General features: G+C 42.8%; 1 protein-coding gene across 3 annotated transcripts in view; it reads right to left on the bottom strand.

The window, feature by feature from the left end:
* Nucleotides 1-3,143: 3,143 nt before the first annotated feature.
* The window catches only part of CARF (calcium responsive transcription factor), a 44,742-nt gene continuing 22,864 nt past the window's right edge, over nucleotides 3,144-25,021 (bottom strand). Inside the window, exons 9-19 of one of the 3 annotated variants that reach the window (XM_086615534.1) lie at nucleotides 24,633-24,776; nucleotides 23,955-24,188; nucleotides 23,394-23,556; nucleotides 22,339-22,417; nucleotides 20,814-20,941; nucleotides 19,430-19,793; nucleotides 17,423-18,117; nucleotides 10,509-10,552; nucleotides 9,062-9,223; nucleotides 8,580-8,632; nucleotides 3,144-4,050 (exon numbers count right to left, since the gene is read on the bottom strand). In XM_086615534.1, the coding sequence (XP_086471660.1) occupies nucleotides 17,999-18,117; nucleotides 19,430-19,793; nucleotides 20,814-20,941; nucleotides 22,339-22,417; nucleotides 23,394-23,556; nucleotides 23,955-24,188; nucleotides 24,633-24,776 (1,231 nt within the window). In that variant the 3' untranslated portion in view covers nucleotides 3,144-4,050; nucleotides 8,580-8,632; nucleotides 9,062-9,223; nucleotides 10,509-10,552; nucleotides 17,423-17,998. The remainder of the gene's footprint in view (nucleotides 4,051-8,579; nucleotides 8,633-9,061; nucleotides 9,224-10,508; nucleotides 10,553-17,422; nucleotides 18,118-19,429; nucleotides 19,794-20,813; nucleotides 20,942-22,338; nucleotides 22,418-23,393; nucleotides 23,557-23,954; nucleotides 24,189-24,632; nucleotides 24,777-25,021) is intronic. The other 2 variants (XM_086615533.1, XM_086615535.1) reach the window with 2 other exon arrangements.

Here is a 25,021-nt window from a genome sequence, read left to right as displayed (position 1 = left end):
ATAATATGCCAGCTGTTGCCTCTGTTTCTGGGTTTAAACAAAACACTTTTTGTGGACTCTCTTCTTTGTATCACTCCAGTGGCACATGAGCAACAATACACCAAATAATGAACACAAAGTATTTTAAGTACCTCATAAAAAAGCAGGAAGCATCACTGCCTCACAGCATACTATATTTTCGTATGATGTCAGTCAAACCTCTCCGGAAATCTTGTTCATCTTTGTAACATTATGGCCAAAAGGTAATTTTTTTTTTTTTTTTTTTTTTTGAGAGCAGAGGTGGCTCCAGTGCCTCTTCTCTTCAGGAATTCTGGCCACTCAAAATTAAATATGGTTCCAGTTTCCCTACCTGAAGTAATTTCTGCTACATTCAGGAACCTGCAGCTCACTCGAAAATAGCCAGTTCATTGCTGGTAACTGCTCTCCAAGAAATGGCAATTCATCAATTCCCAAAGCAAAAGACAGATAAAAGAGTGAATACAGAACATGTGAAGTTTCACTCAAATGTCTGCTGATAATTACCAATAATATTCAAACTTTAATTATTTGTTAGAATGGATATGAAATATGATATATCTTGCCATAAAGAACTTGTGTATTATGCACTACTTATTTTAACTTTTCCTACGTAAGAGATTGGATAAAACAGATCCTACACAGGGTACCCAAAGGAGCTGAACACTAAGTAAAAGCATGACAAATCCAACAGAAACCAAAATCACCACAGACTGGTGCTTTATTTCCCAGTTCTTTCTGCAATGGCTCATAATCACTCCTTTCGTTTGCAAGATCCGAACAAGTGCCAGCGTACCACTGAAAGTATTAGTCTGTGGTTAATGTCTGAGAGATCTTAGCTTCCTAATGATAATTACGCTGGCTGACATTATGGTACCTTTTGTTACCACCTGTCCAGTGAAGCTTTCCTATTTTGCAGTTATTAGCTAATCTCACTAGTGTGATCTCAGACAATTCTGCAAAGAAGTTCACAAGTCTGAAATAAAAGGGAGATGCTTTTTTAATAGATCCAACTGGCTGAATAAAAACACATTTCACTATGAAAACATCAAGCTGCTGATAAACCCAAAGCCACAGCTCCTGAAGATGCTAAATTTGGTTGCATAGTAGTTTGCCTGCGGGTTGTTTTTTTCTTGTTTTGTTTGTTTTTGTTTTTTGTTTGTTTTTTTTTTTTTTTCTTTTAAATACACCAAATTCACTTTGCCTGGTCCAACTTCACAAATTTATGGAGTACTTCAGAGCAAAAGATTTTTTGGGAGCTAGGGAACACAGACAACCACATATTCTTCCAGAGCAGCTGGTGGCTAAGCAAGCATGGCTGTCCCTGAGAGCTGCAAAACAGGGAATTCCCTTCCCTTTCATGGAACTTCCAAGAGAAAAGAGAACTGTTACATGCATTTCTTATATGGCCTTGACATAGCCAGGAAAGCTTATGGAATAGATTATACAATAAGTACACAGTAAGATGATAATTGAAAGTGAGTGATATCATTGGAAGAAATCACTTGATGAAGTTTATAATGACGGTGCAATCCCTTCTGAAGCTCAAAGAAGTCTTCTTTATCCACCACAAATAGCTTTGCGTCCTCCATACAGACAACTAACAATTCACAATTTTCCTTTTAACAGAGAATCTTCTTTTCATGGAAAGTGGACAGAGGGAAAGAAATTAAAGATTAATTTAGCTAAATGCTAGGAAGCCATCCATCAATTTTGTATTCCAAACAGTGCCCCTACTAGAAACCATTAGGTGCGTTACGTCACCTAGTACCCTGCCTAGGTACCCTTGGTGGCCAGTGCCGGATATTTTTGGTAGGTGATGTAAGAATCCACATACAAAACTTACCTTCTAAGGAAATTCCCTTCTCATTCAGGAAAATAATCTCTGAAAATCACAGGAATATCAATCTCAAACTCTGCTTATTTCTTTTCCCAAGATTAACAGTACTTTCACCAAAGATGCCACTCATCCCAAACTTTGTCTCCTTCTGAAGCACAGCTAGATACAATATTATGAAGATGCTGCATCCTTAACATCTGTAAGAACAACACTTGCTCTTCCTTAAATACACTTTCACAGATGTGACACCAGCTTCACTGATGAACTCAGCAGTGTCCTGCAGTGGGTCCATTGCAGAGCTGGCTGGAACGAGCTGTGTCCCACAGAGCCACCCACACCTGGGCACCTGCACCCAATACAGAAACATAACCTAAAAGCTGGAGATTAACAGCTTCCTGACCCTCTCCTGTGCTCCCCTTCAAGATGTGCTCAAAGCATCATTTGTGGAGTGCACAAAGAGCCAGACCCACAGACTGATCTGGATTCAAAACAACGTAAGAGGGAGAAGGACAGTTATTTGTGCTGATAATTTGCTGGCACACGTAGCACAAGTCACTGCTCTCAGCAGCAGAGCTCTGCAGTTGTGCTGACCTGTGTGGAGACACAGGTGCAGGAGCAGAACCTGTGGCAGGTGCTTCCTGCAAGAACTTCTGGAATAAAGGGAGCAGTGGCGCTCACACCAGTATCACCCTCTCCTCAAGCAAAACATAACAGCATCTTACATTTCAATCATGCGAAGAATCAAACTCCAGCACAAAAAAGCAGAAAGGAAATTCATTCTCAAATATGGGAAACTGAGAATGCTAGAGCAGGTTTTTTAAAAAAGAGGAATTTTTGTTTCTGTGCTGCTCTGCATGGGAGAAAAGGCAATGGGAGAAAGGCAGAGAACTGGTAGACGAGAATGTGTTAAAACAATTCTCCCACTCCCCAAAAGTGCTGAGTATGAGTACAGTGCTAGGAGACAAAAAAATGAGGAGGCCAAGGAGAAAGAATTTTATGGCTTGTATTATGTTCCAAGTTAGACATGCACTATAATCTGAAATGAAAAACCTGTGCACCCACAAAATTATTGTGAAGATGTTGATTTAAAAGTGGTAAAGCCCTCTTTCCACAGTCATCTGTTCTCAGTAGAAGTAAGAAGGTCAAGAAGGTTCCCCCTTTCTCCATCTCGCTCCACATACAGAACACCTCAGATGTGATAACGGCTTTGTCAATAGCCAAGAACATGGACTTGTTACACCAGTTTGCATTCAGAAGATGACTAGTGCACTGAAGATAAAAGCAAATATACGCAATTACCATTCTAGCTTTTATTAGATGTGAGCTCAGAGCATAAATAGCACCAAAATCAACAATAAAAAAAGTTGTATAGTAAAAAAACCATTCACCATTTAAAGTGAACCACTTCAACCAGAAGAAACTGCAATCTTGAGTTGTAACTTTGAGAGCTTTCTATCTCCTGCAAGCAGCCTTTTACAAACTTCACTTCCTCTTCTGTTCTCCGTTCTGGTCTCTTGCCGGTTATCTGGAGTACTCTCAGAGGTAAGTGATCCTGAGAAAACATCCAACACATAGCAAACTAAGAGCTGAACGTAGAAGCCAAGGAGGAAACACCTGCACACTTCAGAAAACTGAAGAGTGTCATCTGCAAGAAACATTATTAATTAATTTCCTGTCCCATTTAATTTTAGCTTTAAGAGAAACATCTGTGAGAAGTTGTTAAATTTATGTCTAAAAGAACAATGATCTGACAAAGCACAAATGAATTTTTAGCATGGTCCTTTACAAACTAAACACCATACACACTTAGATCTAGGACAGAAGATATTTTTTAGGCCAAATTTGTCGCTAATTAGCAAAACCACTGTTAAAACTGTAAGGTGGCGGGGAGAAATTGAGATTTGTTTTCCTCCCACTGCTGATCAGTGTTTCTCTCAACATGTATAAGAAAAAGTACTGTGTGAGGAGGGTACTACGTGAAGAGCAAGAATGCCTGCTTTTACCATTATATCCTTCAGTGACTTATTCCTTCTCCCAGTGTCCATTCCTAACACAGCTTAAATTACAGCATGCTTGAGGGTGACTGTTCTAGGTGCTCCCAACTCACTCAGGCTATGTACAATGACCATCAAGTTTTCATACAGGGAGACCTCTATCTTCCCTTTAAGCTGGAAAGCAGAATTCCATGAGCTGTCCTTGAGGAGATAAATACAAGCAGCTTTGCATCAGGTAGAAACACAAACGCAGCTCCTGGGAGCTGTAAGAAACTGAAGGGTTTTCTGCTCAGCAAATACTGCAGAACACACGGGCACAGCCTCCGAATTTCTCCCTAGCTCAGATTAAGACCAAATTTACACCAGAAGGCTCTGTCAGTTCTTGAGACTTGACCATTTATGACACCATTGGTTTCACTAAACCAACGCAAATTCCAAGCACAAAGAAAATTTGTCACATCTAGACTTGATGTGACACAGATGTTTATAAGCAAACTACAGTTTGCAGATATTGCTGTTGACATTCTGTCAAGTGACAAGGTCAGATTACGCAAATGAAAAGAAAGTGGCCTCAAGTGATAGGAGAGGTGGTAAGTAAGGATTCCGGTGTCATTCCTGTTTCCCACCCCACCCCTTTCCCTGCATGAGCTTGGTTCTACAATCGCTGTTCTTTGTTGTGGAAGACTCTGAACACAACGATTTGCAGCTGTGATAGTTTGATGTGTGGGGGGTGTTCTGGTGGCAGGGGAGGGGATTTGCTCCCTGTGCCACCAGATCTGAGTCCCATCCCCCCCGGGGGAGGTTGAGCCAAGGCGGCGCCTCTGCGAATTGCCCTATTTAAGTTGAGACAAAGGGGCGGGAAAGGGGCTTTTTTGCTCAGGAGCGAGGAGAGAGCAGGAGGGCGCTGCCCTCGCTCCCGGCTCCCGGCCGAGCGGCCGCTCGGGCCCGGGCCCGGGCCGGCGCCATGTGCTCAAGATGGCGCCGGGGAGCCGCATGGGGGACTCGGTAAGCGCCCCGCTCCCGGGGTGCCCGCCGGGCCGAGCTCCCCCAGAGAGGATTAATATCTAAGAGAAGACAACCACAACGACCGGGTCAGCAAAGATGGAGCAGGAGGAGGTGTACTGGAGCTGAGGCTTCCCTTGCAATCGGTGTGAGATGGCACGCGGCCCCCCTGCAGCCAGGGTGTACTCGGCGGAGCAGCGGCCCACTCGTGGCCTGTGGAGAAACCCACGTCGGGAAGGAGATGCCTGAGCCCAGGAGAGGTCGTGGAGCAGGGGATGCGCGACCAGGTACTGTTGATAATGGGGCATGGAATGCACGACGAGGTCGTGGAGGCGTCTGGAGACCGTGGGACGACCCACGCCGACGCGAGTGGCAGCAGCTCCCTAAGAGGCCGAGACTGGTAAAGCCCGAACTGGTGCGATCCATGGGGAGGATTGCAATCCTGCGGGCAGGACTTACTTTGGAAAAGTTTGGGGACTTTTTCTTTGTGAGTAGGGGATCCACCGAAGCAAGGGAAAAATGGTGTAAAGACTCCTCCTCCTTTAAGAAAGAGGCGGCAGTGAACAACATGGATGAACTGACCTGTACTCCCCCATTCCCTGTCTCCCTGCGCCGCTGGGGGGAAGACAGAGCCAGGAACGAAAGGAAAATAGGGGGTGGGGAGGTGTTGTTTTAAGATCGGGCCTTGTTTTCTCTTTTCTCCTCTCAAGTAACCGGTTTCGTTCCCTTTTGTCTTTTGTTAAGTAACTGTTAATAAATTGTTTTGTTTTTATGAAGAAAGCCTGAGTCATGTTTTGCCCGAGACCATGTTTGGTGGGTGCTCCCTTTTCGGTTCTTGTCTCGACCCTCAGTCCAAAAAAAAAAAAAACCCCGACAATTGTGGCGCCCAACGTGGGGCTGAGGAATTCGAGATAAGAATAGTGATTGGGAGAGGTAACGGGCAAAACATGGACTCCAGAGTGGTGAAAACAGAGGGACCTTGGGAAACTTTGATTGTTGTGTTTGGTGAAGGGACTAGGGGTGGATTGTTTGTGAAATGTGTGTTCTTGTTCAATGTTTTAACTGAAGCTGTGCCTAAATAGGGAATTCGCAGAGGCGAGGGTGGAATGTGATAGTTTGATGTGTGGGGGGTGTTCTGGTGGCAGGGGAGGGGATTTGCTCCCTGTGCCACCAGATCTGAGTCCCATCCCCCCCGGGGGAGGTTGAGCCAAGGCGGCGCCTCTGCGAATTGCCCTATTTAAGTTGAGACAAAGGGGCGGGAAAGGGGCTTTTTTGCTCAGGAGCGAGGAGAGAGCAGGAGGGCGCTGCCCTCGCTCCCGGCTCCCGGCCGAGCGGCCGCTCGGGCCCGGGCCCGGGCCGGCGCCATGTGCTCAAGATGGCGCCGGGGAGCCGCATGGGGGACTCGGTAAGCGCCCCGCTCCCGGGGTGCCCGCCGGGCCGAGCTCCCCCAGAGAGGATTAATATCTAAGAGAAGACAACCACAACGACCGGGTCAGCAAAGATGGAGCAGGAGGAGGTGTACTGGAGCTGAGGCTTCCCTTGCAATCGGTGTGAGATGGCACGCGGCCCCCCTGCAGCCAGGGTGTACTCGGCGGAGCAGCGGCCCACTCGTGGCCTGTGGAGAAACCCACGTCGGGAAGGAGATGCCTGAGCCCAGGAGAGGTCGTGGAGCAGGGGATGCGCGACCAGGTACTGTTGATAATGGGGCATGGAATGCACGACGAGGTCGTGGAGGCGTCTGGAGACCGTGGGACGACCCACGCCGACGCGAGTGGCAGCAGCTCCCTAAGAGGCCGAGACTGGTAAAGCCCGAACTGGTGCGATCCATGGGGAGGATTGCAATCCTGCGGGCAGGACTTACTTTGGAAAAGTTTGGGGACTTTTTCTTTGTGAGTAGGGGATCCACCGAAGCAAGGGAAAAATGGTGTAAAGACTCCTCCTCCTTTAAGAAAGAGGCGGCAGTGAACAACATGGATGAACTGACCTGTACTCCCCCATTCCCTGTCTCCCTGCGCCGCTGGGGGGAAGACAGAGCCAGGAACGAAAGGAAAATAGGGGGTGGGGAGGTGTTGTTTTAAGATCGGGCCTTGTTTTCTCTTTTCTCCTCTCAAGTAACCGGTTTCGTTCCCTTTTGTCTTTTGTTAAGTAACTGTTAATAAATTGTTTTGTTTTTATGAAGAAAGCCTGAGTCATGTTTTGCCCGAGACCATGTTTGGTGGGTGCTCCCTTTTCGGTTCTTGTCTCGACCCTCAGTCCAAAAAAAAAAAAAAACCCCGACAATTGTGGCGCCCAACGTGGGGCTGAGGAATTCGAGATAAGAATAGTGATTGGGAGAGGTAACGGGCAAAACATGGACTCCAGAGTGGTGAAAACAGAGGGACCTTGGGAAACTTTGATTGTTGTGTTTGGTGAAGGGACTAGGGGTGGATTGTTTGTGAAATGTGTGTTCTTGTTCAATGTTTTAACTGAAGCTGTGCCTAAATAGGGAATTCGCAGAGGCGAGGGGTGGAATGTGATAGTTTGATGTGTGGGGGGTGTTCTGGTGGCAGGGGAGGGGATTTGCTCCCTGTGCCACCAGATCTGAGTCCCATCCCCCCCGGGGGAGGTTGAGCCAAGGCGGCGCCTCTGCGAATTGCCCTATTTAAGTTGAGACAAAGGGGCGGGAAAGGGGCTTTTTTGCTCAGGAGCGAGGAGAGAGCAGGAGGGCGCTGCCCTCGCTCCCGGCTCCCGGCCGAGCGGCCGCTCGGGCCCGGGCCCGGGCCGGCGCCATGTGCTCAAGATGGCGCCGGGGAGCCGCATGGGGGACTCGGTAAGCGCCCCGCTCCCGGGGTGCCCGCCGGGCCGAGCTCCCCCAGAGAGGATTAATATCTAAGAGAAGACAACCACAACGACCGGGTCAGCAAAGATGGAGCAGGAGGAGGTGTACTGGAGCTGAGGCTTCCCTTGCAATCGGTGTGAGATGGCACGCGGCCCCCCTGCAGCCAGGGTGTACTCGGCGGAGCAGCGGCCCACTCGTGGCCTGTGGAGAAACCCACGTCGGGAAGGAGATGCCTGAGCCCAGGAGAGGTCGTGGAGCAGGGGATGCGCGACCAGGTACTGTTGATAATGGGGCATGGAATGCACGACGAGGTCGTGGAGGCATCTGGAGACCGTGGGACGACCCACGCCGACGCGAGTGGCAGCAGCTCCCTAAGAGGCCGAGACTGGTAAAGCCCGAACTGGTGCGATCCATGGGGAGGATTGCAATCCTGCGGGCAGGACTTACTTTGGAAAAGTTTGGGGACTTTTTCTTTGTGAGTAGGGGATCCACCGAAGCAAGGGAAAAATGGTGTAAAGACTCCTCCTCCTTTAAGAAAGAGGCGGCAGTGAACAACATGGATGAACTGACCTGTACTCCCCCATTCCCTGTCTCCCTGCGCCGCTGGGGGGAAGACAGAGCCAGGAACGAAAGGAAAATAGGGGGTGGGGAGGTGTTGTTTTAAGATCGGGCCTTGTTTTCTCTTTTCTCCTCTCAAGTAACCGGTTTCGTTCCCTTTTGTCTTTTGTTAAGTAACTGTTAATAAATTGTTTTGTTTTTATGAAGAAAGCCTGAGTCATGTTTTGCCCGAGACCATGTTTGGTGGGTGCTCCCTTTTCGGTTCTTGTCTCGACCCTCAGTCCAAAAAAAAAAAAAAACCCGACAGCAGCATAGATGGAAGATCACCTACAGAGGAAAAGAAGTTCCAAACCTTTGAGGCTCTGAGCATGGTGGTTTGAAGGACAGTTTGGAATGCTTCCTGTTCTGGATAAAGAGAAAAAAAATTGAAAAAGGCTTTGATTGGTTTAGGTTATCACAGGGTTAGAAGTATACACTAGTATTTCCTCCTAAGAAATTTCTGCAGAAATACAACATTATCTACTTTAAGTTAAAGCTTACTCTGTAAAAAGCATATATCTGAAAGGACTTCAGACAGAAGCTCTCCACTATTTCCTTACAAAACAAACTTTCATTTAGCTTAAAAAAAATGTACACAGACAATACAAAGATCAGGAGGCACCACTGGCCTACACTTTCAGTATGGCATGCAAAGATGGCAATGCATGGGTAAGTATTTACTAACATTTTGGCACATACTCATAAAAACATTGAGATCTGTCCAAACACCAGGCATCTTGTCAAGCACATCAGAAAGACACAGTAATTCTAATACTTCGGAAAAGGAAGATTTACTTTTATTCACTATTGAAAAATCCTCTTCCTCCCACCAAAGAACATGGGCTTTATTGAAGTCATGTCATCAACCTCTAATCTCTTCCGTTCCTGCACGTCTTCCAATAAGATCTTACACGCTTTCTTCATGATCTCCATATCCCTTGCAGGCTTGTACAACTTCTTGAGTGGGCATGCAGAAAGAACAGCTATGTCAGAACACAAATCATCACTGTTTCTCAACAGGTGCATTCAGAACTAGCACAGAGAACATAGTCTGGAATGGGGACACTGGGACTGTACTCCTCCCTCTCCCACTGATCTACCAACACACACATCTGTTTCCTGCTGCCATTTGATTGCCATACCTAACTACATTTTAAATAGTATCTAGAGACAAAGACTATTCTACAAAGAGCAGAAGCAAGTCTCTGATCTTTCCTGGAGCCACTATCAACATTTAAATAAAGGACAGAGCTAAAATTTTTTACAGTATTTTAGTGGTAGCTTATGCTGTATTGACACTGTCCTGCTCCAGAAATGCAAGTACATCAGAAAAAGGACCAAACGGCAGATCTAATAGTATGTAGCTTTTTGCTCTGTAGCTCCTTCATACTGAGGACTCAGAAATAAACTCTTAACTACACTACAAGCAGATTTTAATCCTCCTATGAGCCTTATTAATCTCTATTAAAAAAAAAAGAGATCAGGAAGAGCGAGAAATTTAATTTGCTTAGAACAGCATGCTCTTGTTTTAACAGGCAGACTGTCATTAGCAGAAGCCCAGTACATGCCAAATGACCAACTGAGCAGCACTGCAGAGAGCTAAGGATGCTAGTAAAAACATGAATTACAATTATCCACATTAAAAGATCTGATTACATGTGCCCTAAAATGTCTGCATCATTTAACCACAGTTAAGTGCAATTAAAACTGTATTAAAGAACTACATGGAAACAACTATATTCATGTCTCCATTTTCTTTTTTCCTTTTATTTTTTTTTCCTCAAGATACATACAATCCCTTATGCATATATCACTTAAAACTATTAAGCATTCAAAGGTAACTTTTTCCATAAAGAGGTTATCATATGGATGCCTTTTGCAAGTTTTCTTCTATCTAGCACAAGTTTTCTTCTATCTACTGATGAGAATTAGTCTCACAGCATCCAATTCTCCTAATTTTCTGGCCAAGGAAGACTCCTTAGGACAAAGACACTCAGTATTTGTCTTCAGAAAGCATTCCATGCTTTTTAAATCCCTCCTGTACTAGAACAGGGTGGGGTCCTGGATGACAAACACCCACTAATGTTCTATGATACAGCAGTACTTTTTATGATCACTCCTTTGAAGACTCTCCATAAAACACATAAAACCACTTCAGAAAATAAACATGTCATTTGTCACGTGCATTAGAAATGGAATGTGACAGGAATTTTTGCCTTCCCCTCCTCCCTCCAAATCTTACCTTAGTTGATGCTTGTTGGATAGACCTGCTGGATAGCTTCTGACCTAAAAAAATCAACACAGCCTGTTTCACACAACACTTTTTTCATTCATTAATGAGGTGCACTGTTGCTAGGAGAAGATAATCATTACTGATGGGATAAGCTCTGAAGTTTATTCCTACATAAGCTTTTTTCAGAAGGGAAGGGCAGATAAAGGAGAATTTTCTCAGCGATCCATGAAGAGCAGGAACTTTCCACAGCACTATCCTCAGCTATATCACACTTTCTATCCCTAATGGAGCAGATTCTTCCTGCCTAGCCTTCTGAGAGCATATCTGTTTGAATAGGCTTAAAGGAGCAAATTGTAAGTTTGCCAACAGTCAAGTCAACAGCCAGAACCAGGAACTCAAGTGCTATGAAAGGAAATAGGCCAGTTTCTCAATATAAAGCCCTGACAGCTGGTAGAAATTATCCTTTTCTCCTTGTTTTCTCAAATCTTTTCAGTTGCTGTGAACGTAACAAATGTCCTGTGAAATGTGCTGCCTGATATTCATCCAGGTAAGGATGATAAGCCCCACAGCAAGGAAAAAACAAAATTAAAAGGAACATATGCACTTCTGGTGCCTTCTTATGTCAGAAGGCTGGTGCCTTCTTATGCGCCCTCCCTGGAGGTGTTCAAGGCCAGGTTGGACAGAGCCTTGAGTAGCCTGGTCTAGTTGAGAGGCGTCCCTGCCCATGACAGGGAGGTTGGATTAGATGATCTCTAAGGTCCCTTCCAGCCTATGCCATTCTATGATTCTATGACTTAGGATCCTGGGGAGACAGGAATTAAAACTGACAGGAGAAAATCTCACCAGTGTTTACTGGTGCAGTGAACTAACCAGCTGCTTCAACAGTGTAACAGTGAAACATTGAGAACTGGAGGCCTGAGGGCATGGTTCTTGGGTGGAAGCCCTAGTAAGTGTGAAGGAAGAGAACACTGCATGGCTACTGAGCATGCTTGAGGTAGACACAGCTGCAGCCAGACTGATGAGGAGAGCAGTAAGTTAATTCAGTTGAGAAGAAAGGGTATGTTTTCCTTGGTAACATAGAAAAGAAGAGAGCCTACACTCCTTGGTTGAAGGCCCAAGAGGAGTTTCTTCTTTGTATTAGAAGATAGGAATGGGTGTGTCAGACTACAGGAAGTCATTTAGCTGCCTCTGGTACTCACCAAAACTCAAGTAGCCCTGTTGGTTTTGAGGGCAGGACAGGCTTCCTTTTTTTCCCATACCTTTAAATTCCTACCATGAACTCACCCTTATCCACTACTGGCATAGATTCAGGAGCTGCACTGAGCCTTTGCGATGGGCTTGCAATCCCTTGCCAGGGCCCCAGAGTACCCCCAGAGCAGCCCCGTCCAGCCCTCCCTGAAGGACCCTTGCTTTTAACACACCTTCAGGAACTTCTTCCACCTGGTCTCCCTGTGCTGTCCTACTTGTTCTCCTTCATTCCCAGAAAACAGTGCCCTCAAGTAGCTCTTGTATTTCTCCACATGAGCGCCATAACCACAACATAGACCACTACTTCAAAAGAAAAAGTACTTTACATTTGAATAGGAATATTATATATTAAGTTACTATATAAGTATATATACACACATACATATACAGATATTTGTTTCCAAATTTTGTACAAACTGCAACGATCTTCATACCACACGACCAAGCCTGGACAGCACGAAAAGGACTCATCAACACTACTGGCTTCCATCCAAGAGGCTGCCAGACTTGAACAAGAGCTATGGATGTGTGCCCTTTTACATCTTTTCTACATTTTAGCAAAAAAATTTGTTCGCATGCACACACAAGCACAGCCGTTCTCGTCAAGCCAATCACTCACTCTTACAGGTAACGAACAATGAGGATAAATTGGATAATTTGTTCATTTACAGTACTGTGGAAGCTCAGGATTTCAAGGTTTGCCAAATAAACGCTTGAACACAACAACCACAAGAAAACAAAGTAAACATCCAAAAAACATCTACAATTCCAACACAAATAACCAACTGCTTTGCACCAAGCTACATGGCTTTCTTGGAAAAATCAGCCTCAAGTATTTTTGCAAACAAATTTAAGTGCATTGAAAGTGGTATTGTTTACTTGTGATTTTTTTCCACACAGATAATAAAAGCCTTTTGTGTAAAATTTAGGTGGATATTAGTGAATTAAGGTGTTAAGCTGAATAGAGACTGGATATGGGTGAGGAGTTTGTGTTCTTCCATTAGCAACATGCACAAAACAAATGTAAACATACTCTTTAAAGAGGAAAGGTTAAATTAAAAAACCAATACAGTAGCAAACTCAAACACGTATTTGGAAGACAAACTGAAATTCTGTGAAAATGAAGGAAACGGAAAACAAAAATGTGTGTATTGGCTGAAGAAGTATTTCAAATAAAATTTTTCAATGAACAGAATTGCAACTCTCATCCTCAGCTTTTAAAAACAACTAATTCTTTACTGCTTCTTTGAATTTCTCCCAACTTTTTGTTCTATTGTTTTCAGGGTAGATTATAAAATTCACTTCACAGTCTGCAGTTCAAGATGGAGTAAATGAGTATTTCCTCCAGCTGTGAGCACTAAACCAAAAATAGAAGTACTGTCAGAAATATTGTTCAGCACAGGATGAGACTGTAGCTCATGGTGGGAAGAACAGTGACTGTTAAAGAACAGATCTCTTAATGAGGGAACCAAGCAAGAACTGGTAGAAATGTAACTTCTCTTTCCTTAAGCTTTTACTCCAACCACAAATGTATTCTCTGCTTTGAAGAGAAATAAACTGAAATAACCTCTTGCTGGTAATCTTTAGCTGTAATTTATTCTTTTGAGAATAAGCATTCTCAAAAACGAGGAATAATGCTCAAAAAATGTGTAATATTGAGAAAGGGGATATACTTTAGAATGCATTAGTTTAAACTCTAAGAAAAACCAAAGGTGATGGAATGACTGAATACAGCAGTGTGGAAGGAGGTACTCCTTCTGGTAAATACTTGCTGAGCTGGAAAAGAAAGGTGACTGCGGCCTGTGAGTGCCAGAACCACGACTGCAGCAGAGAACATCCGTTTTGGACATATTTTCACAATTAACAACAACAACAAAAACTCAAAAGGGTGAACCTTGTGGGATTTTACCTGCCCAGAAATGAGTATGGCATACCACAAAACAAGTCAGTGTAGAAACTAAATATGAGACACTCCAAAGAACTGGAGACTCTCTATGCACTTGCACGATAAAATACTGACTTGTATTTAATAAGAGCATGATCCTGTTGGAAAATTCTAATTTAAGCTAACCCATAAACGTTAGCTTTAAAGGAACAGCATTAACAGTGTCAGTTAACCTCACAGAAGTTAATATATTTTAAGGTAAGACTAAGACATAGCACCTACCTAACAGATGCTGCATATAAAGGTATTGGGAACCCAAGTTGAACGTGAGACTTTTGAAAGTTTTAGCTTTAAATATTCAAAGAAAATTAAAAATTGTTTTTAAACAGACACTATTTAGATGATGTTTGTGAATGCCTTGATTGTATGCTAACAAATTTAAAATGTTTATTTTCATGTTCAAAAGAAGTGTGGCCAGCAGGTCGAGGGAAGTGCCCCTCTACTCAGCTCTCATGTGACCTCACCTAGAATACTGTGTTCAGCTCTGGAGTCCCCAACACAAGGAGGACATGGAGCTACTGGAGCGAGTCCAGAGGAGAGCCACGAAGATGATCCGAGGGCTGGAGCTCCTCTCCTATGAAGACAGGCTGAGAGAGTTGGGGCTGTTCAGCCTGGAGAAGAGAAGGCTCTGGGGTGATCTTATAGCAGCTTTCCAGTACCTAAAGGGGGCCTACAGGAAAGCTGGAGAGGGACTTTTTACAATGATGTGTAGTGATAGGACAAGGGACAATGGATTCAAACTGAAAGAGGGGAGATTTAGATTAGATATAAGGAAGAAATTTTTTACATTGAGGGTGGTGAGGCACTGGAACAGGTTGCCCACAGAAGTTGTGGATGCCCCATCCCTGGAAGTGTTCAAGGACAGGTTGGATGAGGCTTTGGGCAACCTGGTGTAGTGAAGGATTTCTCTGCCCATGGCAGGGGGGGTTGGAACTAGATGATCTTTAAGGTCCCTTCCAACCCTATGATTCTATGTTTGTGTAATATTTCTTACAGTCACTCCTCTACATAGACAAATCACACTTTTTCCTGGTTTTGTTTTGGGTTTTTGTTTTGTTTGGTGGGTTTTTTTTTTGTTGTTTTTTTTTTCTAGTCTGAAAAAGTTCTCAGATTACCTCCTTGTACAGCATGGAGAAAAACAACACCTGATTTTATAATCAAGTTCTCAACCACTTAGTAGCAACTAATAACAGAACTACTGAACAAGAAAAACTTCTATAGGTACATCAGTGATAAAAGGACTAATGAAAAGGTAGGCCCTTTCTGGAAGGAAACAGGGGACCTAGTTACCCAGGATATGGAGAAGGCTGAGGTGCTCAATGACTTTGACTCAGTCTTCACTGGCAAGCGCTCTAGCCAGACTGCTCATGTCACATAAGGTAAAGGCAGGGACTAGGAGAATGAAGAACCACCCGCTGTAGGAGAAGATCAGGTCTGAGACCATCTAAGGAATCTGAAGGTGGACAAGTCCATGGGATCTGATGAGATGCATCCACAGGTCTTCAAGGAACTGGCGGATGAAGTTGCTAAACCGTTATCCATCATATTTGACAAGTTGTAGCAGTCCAGTGAAGTTTCTCACCAACTAGAAAAGGGGAAACACAGCCTCCCCATCTTTAAAGAGGGACAAAAGGAAGACCTGGGGAACTACAGCCAGTCAGTCACACCTCTGTGCCCAGCAAGATGATGGAGTACATGCTCCTGGCAACTATGCTAAGGCACATGGAAAATAAAGGGCGACAATCAACATAGCTTCACTAAGGGCAAATTGTGCCTGACAAAATTGGTGGCTTTCTATGATGGGGTTACAGCATTGGTGGATAAGGGAAGAGCAACTGATATCGTCTACCTGGACTTGTCCAAAGCATTTGACACTGTCCCACACAACATCCTTGTCTTTCCAATTTAGAGATGTGGATTTGACAGATGGTGCACTTGCTGGATAAGGTACTGGGTGGATGGTCACACTCAAAGAGTTGTGGTCAATGGCTCGATGTCCAAGTGGAGAGCAGTGATGAGTGGTGTTCCTCACGGGTCGGTACTGGGACCAGTGCTGTTTGACATTTTTGTTGGCGATATGGACAGTCGGATCAAGTGCACCCTCAGCAAGTTTGCTGATGACACCAGGCTGTGTGGTGTGGTTGACATGCTAGAGGGAAGGGATGCCATCCAGAGGGACCTGGACAGGCTGGAGAGATGGGCCTGTACAAACCTTATGAAGTTCAACAAGGCCAAGTGCAAGGTCCTGCACATGGGTCGGGGCAATCCCAAGCACAAGTACTGGCTGGTAGGAGAGTGGATTGCGAGCAGCCCTGAGGAGGATTGGAGGTGTTGCTTGATGAAAAGCTCAACATACACCAGCAATGTGTACTTTCAGCCCAGAAAGCCAACTGTATCGTGGTGTATCCAAAGAAGCGTGGCCAGCCAGACAAGGGAGGTGTCACTCCCCTTCTACTCTGCTTTCGTGAGACTCCAACTGGAGTACTGCATTCAGCTCTTGGGTCCCCAACAGAAAAAGGACATGGAGCTGTTGGAGTGAGTCCAGAGGAGGGCCACAAAAACCATCAGAGGGCTGGAGCACCTCTCCTATGAAGACAGGCTGAGAGAGTTGAGGTTGTTCAGGCTGGAGAAGAAAAGGCTCTGAGATGACCTTCTAGCAGCTCTCCAGTATCTAAAGGAGGCCCAGAAGAAAGCTGGAGAGGGACTTTTTACAAGGGTGTGTAGTGATAGGACAAGGGGCAATGGCTTTAAACTGAAAGAGGGGAGATTTAGATTAGATATAAGGAAATTCTTCACTCTGAGGGTGGTGAAGCACTGGAACAGGTTGTCCAGAGAAGCTGTGAATGTCCCATTCCTGGAAGTGTTCAAGGCCAGGTTGGATGAGACTTTGGGCAACCTGATGGAGGGGAAGGTGTTCCTGCCCATGGCAGCAGGGTTGAAACTAGATGATCTTTAAGGTCTCTTCCAACCAAGCCATTCTATGATTCTATGACATTGCTGTATACAAAATATTCTGAATGTTGCTTTAAGAATTAAACATCTGAAGCAAACAATGCATTGTTTAACTTAATATCTATGTTGGCATCTGTTTCATTTCATTTACTGCTTTAAATGGATGCCAACTCATTTCTAGGTGGTGTTTTTTTTTTCCTTAAAGAAACATTTCTGTCACAGATTATGCAACTCAGTGCTTGTCACTTAATATGACTTCAGCTTAAATACTGCTAAAAGATATTTATCATATTCAGTTTTTTAAAGATTCTTGGTAATTATTTTAAGTAATGCAGACCACTTCAGTCTTAGAACCTGCCACTGTTGAAAAAGATAAATTTCTGAATGTTACAGTGACAGCACACTTGCACATATTGCTTAGATTTATATTACTTACTTTGTTTTCTTGGGTCTCTCTTCATTACTAATGTATCCATAAGCCTTACATCATGATCAGCAGCAGGTTTAGTCATATTTATCTGAGCTGATAGTGTAAGTGCATAAAGCAAAAGGTAGATGAGCTGAAATGGCAGCATCAATCACTTTCCATAAGACAAGACAGCTGCTTTTAGTTGTTATGGCCAATTGCTAATGTCATACCCCTGCAAAGGTGTGCAGCAACGAACCTCATTATAAAGCCAGAACATAAATTTAAAGATGTCAAAGTTGAAAACATTCACCATTACAATTCACACACTTTTCTTCGTCATACAACCTTATGTTCACCTGGTGACCTCACCTTTCTCCTCTCCTTGATCTTCACACCATTAACATTATGATCGGGTCAAAGCTGCATTTTCTTAAGTATCCATGTCCTTCATCACTTTGAAATTCAGTGTCTTGGACCTTCGTTTTGTCACAAAACCATTGCTGTAGTGATACACTTTGCTGTTGGATTCTGTGGTCTTGGAGCTGGCAGATTCTATGGTCTCTGTAGCACCGTAACAGTTGAGGGTCTCAGGGACAAAAAGCAAACTCAGCATTGTGATCCATATTCTAAAGCTAAGGAATTAAATTGTGGAGGACCTTCAGAAATGTCAACTGAAATCGGCCATTTGGATAGAATCCAAATTACCCAAAACTTGAAACAAGAGAGGTGGTGTTCCACAGGGCAACTGAATGACCTGTAATTGGCCGTGAGCCACATGAGTCCTAAATCAAAACAGCTGTCTATCAGAACTAGTGTAAAATATGCCTATTCTGAATGTCACAATGCGACTTAAAAAGAACGGCATTACTTTGAAAGCACCTGCCTGTCCTTCCGAGACATTTAGAGTTCTCTGATTTGAAAAATCCTTCCAGGCTTCACAGAGTTTTAAACAGTTGAGGAACTATGGCAGTCTCTGATTTTATCGGGCTCCATAGACAATGCTTTTTCTCTTGGCTCTTGTTTAACTTGGCTCACACAGATAACAGCCTCTGTATTTTCTTCAGCTTAAAAACAAAACAAAAATCAAACATTGAAGTTCACAGTCCACTGACAACGAACGCTTCAGCCCCAATAACTGCATGCATTGAAAAGAAAAATACTTCAGGAACTCAAGCTAATAGGTATGGCATTTGTGAAGTTAGCTGCTGTGTAGTTTGACAGCCAGTTACGTTATCTACTGTGCTATAACACATTACAAGTTGACATCAATTTACTGCAGTAAGGGCCCCCTTGATCAAGAATATTTAAAAAAAATAATTAAAAATTATTATTTTATTTAAAAATATATGCTTGGAGATACAAAATTCGTCTCACACAACATGTCCTTCCTCTTTCCTATGGATAAACAAAGCTACCATGTTAGTTTTTTCTTTTTCAGGGAAAATGAGGAATGGAGGTGCTATTGCTGAAAAAAATTAACTCTGAAGCATGTTGATTTAGAGAATGACTTACACTTCAGGCATGATTGGTCACTTCTCAATGACTGCACACCCATTTTCAGCAGGAAATAGCTTATTCTGAAGTTAGTACTTGGACAGGAGAAAAATCCAGAACATACACAATAATTTTAACCAAGTGCACGTGTGCATAAGTGTATGCACACACAGGAGAAAAAAATATCTTTAAAGACATTCTGACTGAACTGCTAAGTTCAGGTACGTGGTATTTCCTCCAAATAAGCTCTGTAACCTTATTCTCTTTTCAGTCTAGACTTTTTTGTCCTCATCCTCTCCTGACAAAGAACTTGCCTCTGAAAAAAAATAAAGTATCTGTGCATTTTATAGGCAACTTCTTCACATGACTTAGGAACGGCAACAATATTCTCAATTTCCAAATTCAGGCTGGTGATGAGAGACTGAAATCTTAGTCAAAAAAAACCCCAGAAATCCCAAAGGAATAGTGAATTTAGTCCTTGCAGTAATAGTATTTTAAATTTGACTACATTTCTTTTTGGGTAAAATAGTATTTCCTTAAAAATTCACTTACAACATCCATCACATTTGATAATCTTTCTGAAATTAAAAGAACATGATACACAGTTTAATGAAGAAGTAATCTTTTTATAGCAAAACCTAAGTTTTTTTGTTGTTGTTTTGGTAGGTTGGTTGGTTTGGTTTTTTTTGTTTGTTTGTTTTGGGTTTGGTTTTTGTTTTGTTTTGTTTTTCAGTCAGCACATTTTCACAGCAAAAACTAGTCAGAATCAGCTGAAAGAACTCTATGCTGGAGTTCCCCATTATTGACATATTTCTCTTTCTTCAAGACACACAGAACAAAATCCACTGTATTTTCTGTATTCACATATTAGTAGGAACTTACTAAGTGTGGGATGGCTGTCCACAATCCGTACTGGAATACTCTGTACATCTCCCAAGAGAATCTGATGGACTCCTTCTAGGCTTCTGGAGTCATCTGCCCCTCCAACTGCTACCAACTGGCCCACGTTGACCAGACTCTGATCAGAGCCAGGAGGAGTTCCAAAAGCAGAGGCAGCAGCGCTATGCTGTGTTAGGCCAGCACCTGCTTGCAGACTGTGTCCCTGACTAAGTACTAGAGAATGGTTGGTTACTGCACTCCCTGTGGAATCCAGGAGACTTGCAGGGCTGGGAGGAGAATGGTTATTTACAGCTATCAGGGCTGTTGATCCACTTGTGGAGGTAAAAGTTGACTGCAGCTGTAACCCCTGTGAAAGAGAAGGCAGAAGTACGAACATACCAGTATTTACAGCAGAAGGAATTTGCATCTAATGACATGTATTTTGCAATGCTGGAACTGGATAGCTTCTGACCCCTGTACTTCAGCTATTTTGAACAGTCAATCCCAGCAACCCTAGGCTAAAGTTGTATTAGAAAACAACCAGCACAATGGTATCCAGCAGCATCTAGAAGACTACTTAATGACTATAAAGCTCTAATTTTGGATTGATACTCAGTTTCCAATCATTCCCCAATACTGCCCATTCCCACAAGTGGTGGGCACTAAAAGCTAAGCATACTGTTTTAAAAAAAGAGAGTGGAGCCAGGCTGTCTTCAGAAAGACAGGGAAATAGCAAGTAGAACAGCACCTTACTGTAGACTCTCAATTTCTAGGGAAGAGATCATGCATTCCATTGGGATTCAGGAAGTATGAAGGTAACTTTTCAAAGAAGTAGTTACAGAAGGTAGCTAACAGAGCCAGCTATGAAGGAAGAGAAGCTTTAGAAGAAGCTCTTTTAGCATGACATTCTTATCCCCACTCTTCAGCCTTTCAATCTGGAAGTTTACAGATCTGAGCTGGGAGCAGTTTTAGGATTTTAGCGTATTTTCTTAAGAGGCTGCAGAAGGATTTAAAAAGAATAAGTAAGACTGACTTATCTCCCCCCAGTTTTGCAACATTTTTATTATGAAATGATCAGACCATGTGGAAAATGAATAGGTGCTTGGTTTGAGGCAGAAGCCCACTACCTTCATCTTCTTGGTTTTGCCCTCACAACAGACCCTAACTTCAAAGTGTCAAAAGATGGTAGTGGGATCCCCTGCACCACAGCTATATGCTAAATGTGAGATGCAAGAGAGGCCAAAGTAAGAGCTGATACCTATTTCAAAGTCCATGTTACCTAGCCAGTGTTTTGTATTATGAGCTGAGAGGGATTTTGCTTTTCTCAGCTCAAATTCAGCATTCCCAGTGCAGAATGTTTCATGTTCTATAAAGGACTTGACTGTACCTGAAGTTGTGCAAATATCTTGGGCTGAAGTGAAGAGAGTGAAGATAACAGCTGAGCTGTTTCTGGTAGCAAGGACTCCCCGCTCTGGTTGGATTCTGCCTTAGTGACAACCGACTCTAGGCAAGAACCACAGTGAAGGATAACTGTCAACATGAGTAGATCTTTAAACATGACAACTTTGGTCCCTGCAGATCTCTCTATCAGCTGTCTGGAACAAAAAGTACTCACTATCATGTCTAATTAAATGAGGAAACAACCTAGCAGTGCCACTGAGATTAAAAGCATCTAAGAAGTCCGCAGCGTTATCTTAATGTATGCAAACAATTAGGCTCTTCCACCTTGCTGCAATTATATGTTTGCTAAAAGCCAAAAATTTTTCTGATGAGTTTCCTATCAAACCTGTTAAACAAGGGATGGAGAAAGCAACCACAAACATGCCAGGAAGTTCTTTTGTTGTCACACTAGACAAAATATCCTTGAAACCTGAGGAAAAGGGCAGAATAATCTAATTTTAAATTTATTATCAGCCACCATGATGCAATGGAGCATCCAAGCCTATGTGTAATTCTATGTGGGTAGGAACTAGATCTAGTTACACAGTATTCTGTTTTAGTACATGTTTTGAAGTAATAGTAGCAGGAACCCACTTTCAACAAAGGAAGAAAAGTGTAACTAGCATCTTAAAAAAATAAAATAATCAGACCTTTGACCATAAAAGCATAAACCCAAGTTTCTATAGAAATCTACACTATGATTTCGCAGCAGAGTGGGAGGAAGTTTAATATTTTGTTAGGTGGCTCAGCAATCACTGGGAAGAGATGCTACTTTGGCTTCACACATTAATAAAAAAGTTACACCACAAAGAACTGAAGAAACATACCTCACAGCCTTGCTGCCACTCAACACCTCTGTTTCTATTTCCATTCTAAGCATTAAGAAAAATGGAAAAGAGTGCTCTCAATTCTGACAACAGATATACAGCGTTTGTTGTTCAGGGCCTCCTCCTAGCAGTGGAACTCATCAAGCCAATGACTTTGTGAGTAGCAGGAATCCCAATATGCATTCAAGTCCTTCTTAGCAAGATGTTTAAGTACGAATAAAGCACAAATCACCAAGGAACTCAAGTACCCAGTTGGGTCCTGGGTATTGTGAGCCCTGACATATATCTGTTCAGTAAGAAATTAATTTGCCCTACACAGGCGTTATTAGCACCTTCATCCAAGGCAAAACTTTCTTCCACATAACCATCCTGTTAAAATTTTCAGTTGCTTGAGAATGCTAAATAAAAGCCAAATTCATAATTTTCCTACTTCTGCCAACCTTATCACGACTACATGTATTTTTCCTCACATGCAGTCAAATAGTTAAAAACAGTGTCCCAAAATAGACACACCAAAATAATCCTTCTTAACTTCAGCTGAGTGACAGAACATGACAGCAACCTCTCTGGAAGGAAACTGAGCTTCTGCAACATAGCTAATAAAACAGATCCCATTTGGAGACAGCTAAGTTGTTAATGCAGTCCTACCATCTGAAGGTGGTGATGCAAACGTAACGGTCACTGTTTCTGTGAGAACATTCCCACTGTCTGTGGTCCACTGCAGCTGAAAGGAGAAAGATCTCAGTTCTCAGAAAGGGTGCAGCTTTGTCTACTACAAGAACATAGGCTTAATACAGGACCCATAGGAAAACAGAGTCAAAACCCACCCTTTCTTATTTTCTTATAATTATGCATTTTGGGAGCTCTTGGTTTACGAAAAAAAAATACTGTGAAAGACTTTTTTAACATGCATTTTACCAGCAAGGCTAAAGTCTGCCGATGACAGTTCAAAGACTTTACAATTGAAAATAGTCAAACCATTTGGCTAACTAACAAATAGCCACTCACCTGGGCCAAAAGCAATGTAGGGAGAGGGAAAGACTGATGACACAGCATGATTTAACAGTACAGTTTGTCAAAACCGATTTTAAATCAGCAATTCCTTAGCAGTCAGCCTCATAACTGGGAAAATTAGGATCACTGTGCATCCCCTATTATTCAATAGGTGGAAGAAAATTAAGCAACGATACATAAGCGTTACTGAGCATTCTGAAGTACCTATTTCATGCCTACTTCACTTGCTGTATCTATTAATAGTTACACATTTGAAATGTTGCACAAGCCCTAATTTAGCCTGCACCTGAGACATACTTCATCCTCATTTTTCAGATAGGGAAAAGTAGCAGTAACTTCTCCAAAACACAACAATGACAAGGTCATGAATAAAATTTTTGATGCGTGTCCATTTTTCCACACCACATGGCTTCCAGTTCACGCAGTCATCATGAAGTGCTAGTACTGAACAATTGGCAAATAGCTAATAGCAGTCTAATGCTGATGAGAAGTACCAAATAAGGCTAAAAGGTTTTATTCACGTTTAATCCAATCTTGCTTAGCCAGAGACTCCACTGAAAATATTGCTGCTGGAAATATAAAGTCACAGAGAATTCTGGATGAAATACAGCTAGGTGGTAAAAATTAAAAAACGTATTTCCAGTATTTAACTCCAAAAATCAAAAAAGAAACAAAGGCCAACGTACCGTTGCTGGGATACTTTCTGAATTATACACCATCTCGCCATTCCTCAGGGACTTCTGCACTTCATGAATGTGGTTCTTGATGTCATTCACAGTGGGGAAGAAGGACAGGTTATGTCTCTCTGGCACTTCATCAGGCTTGAATAATTCTCTTTCCACATACTTTCTGTCACATATTAAAGGACATTAAAATATGCATATTTAAAATATTTAATGCTATTTCCGTCTGAATAGACACCGCTACCTTCTCCCTCCCCTTGTTGCAATGACAAGACAAGAGCAAGCTAGATGATCTTCTGACCCAGTTCTTTGTGCATCTGCTACAGAGTTTGGAATTAAAAATCCCCTCTTACTCAATTAACTTTAAAGAGGACAGCAGCTCTTAGTGGCTACCTACAACAAAATGGAAAGAAAAGACAAAAGCTGGGAAAAACAGATTCTCATGACATACAGGAAATACCTTCAGTAATGCATCAGCACTACCATTTAGCTGCAAACCAAATTAATCAAATGCAAAAGCAGATATAACACTACAGACTGAGAGCATGCCAGACAGTTCTGTACCTTAGTTGCTTCCTCACTGCATAGACCTGCTCTATTCCCCGAGACACCAGTTCTCGGATCTTGTCTGCCACTTGAGGATGAAGTCGGGAAGGCAGAGCACAGTTCTCATCTCTAACAATTTCCTCCTCCTCCTCAGGAGGAGGCACAGAAAAATGGGATGGTGAAGAAGGGAGGCAGGAAGTTTCCATTTCATGATATTGGTGGGCTTGCTGAGTGGGTAATTGTACATACCACCTGGCGAGAAGGAAAGATTTTCTACACACAATCTCAAGCAAAGGCAAAAAAAATGAGTCTCTTGGGGGAACACTCTGACAATGACAAACAATCTAGTTAGAGTGATTTAAGTTTTTGCAGCCCCTGAACAGGAAGATACTGCCTTTCAGAGCTCAGGGCCCTCTCACATCTTCCGATGCAAACCAAACCTGCTCAACCTCCCAAATAATTCAACTATTTACCTATTCTCTGCATGAAAACATCTGCTGAAGTTCCACAACTTGGTGCTTAATACACTTACTAAACTAAATACTTCTGAGCCACAGAAGTCTAACTGACTTTGGGGGATTTTTTACTATGGATATGAGGCAAGAGCCTTAATAAAGCGACTAAGTAAAGAATAAAGCAAATCATTGCTCTTTTTTGCTTCGTTTGTCAAGACAAAGAAAAAACTGGAAGTTTCACCTGAGGACACCGCCAGCATCTACCAAGTTCTTCTTCAGCATGTTGAATGCTTTCTCCTGTTCCATTCTTATGATTTTCTTGTCAATTTTAGGGTCAGTAGGAACTCTGTATTCCGGAAACTTTTGAACCTTTTTAATATAGATCCTTCCAAGGGGCAGGAGGAATAAAAAAAATAAATAAAATAATTCTCCTTCAGTACGCTTTGCCCTCAGGGGGGAAGACAAAACCCCCACCTACTTCCTATCAGATACTAGTACAGAAAAAGTTCAAGCAGAGTGTTGCAGGGGGCAAGGAGCATCTAAGCAAAAGGTAGAATTGTTAAGGACGCATCAACAGAGGATGCAGATAGATACAAATAGACAACACTTCTGTTCCAGTCTGGAAGCCAC

This window comes from Tauraco erythrolophus, chromosome 8, assembly GCF_009769465.1.
Source record: "Tauraco erythrolophus isolate bTauEry1 chromosome 8, bTauEry1.pri, whole genome shotgun sequence".
Classification (NCBI taxonomy): domain Eukaryota; kingdom Metazoa; phylum Chordata; class Aves; order Musophagiformes; family Musophagidae; genus Tauraco; species Tauraco erythrolophus.
The sequence above is the reverse complement of the archived record's forward strand: the minus strand, read 5'-3'. Positions and strand labels throughout refer to the sequence as shown.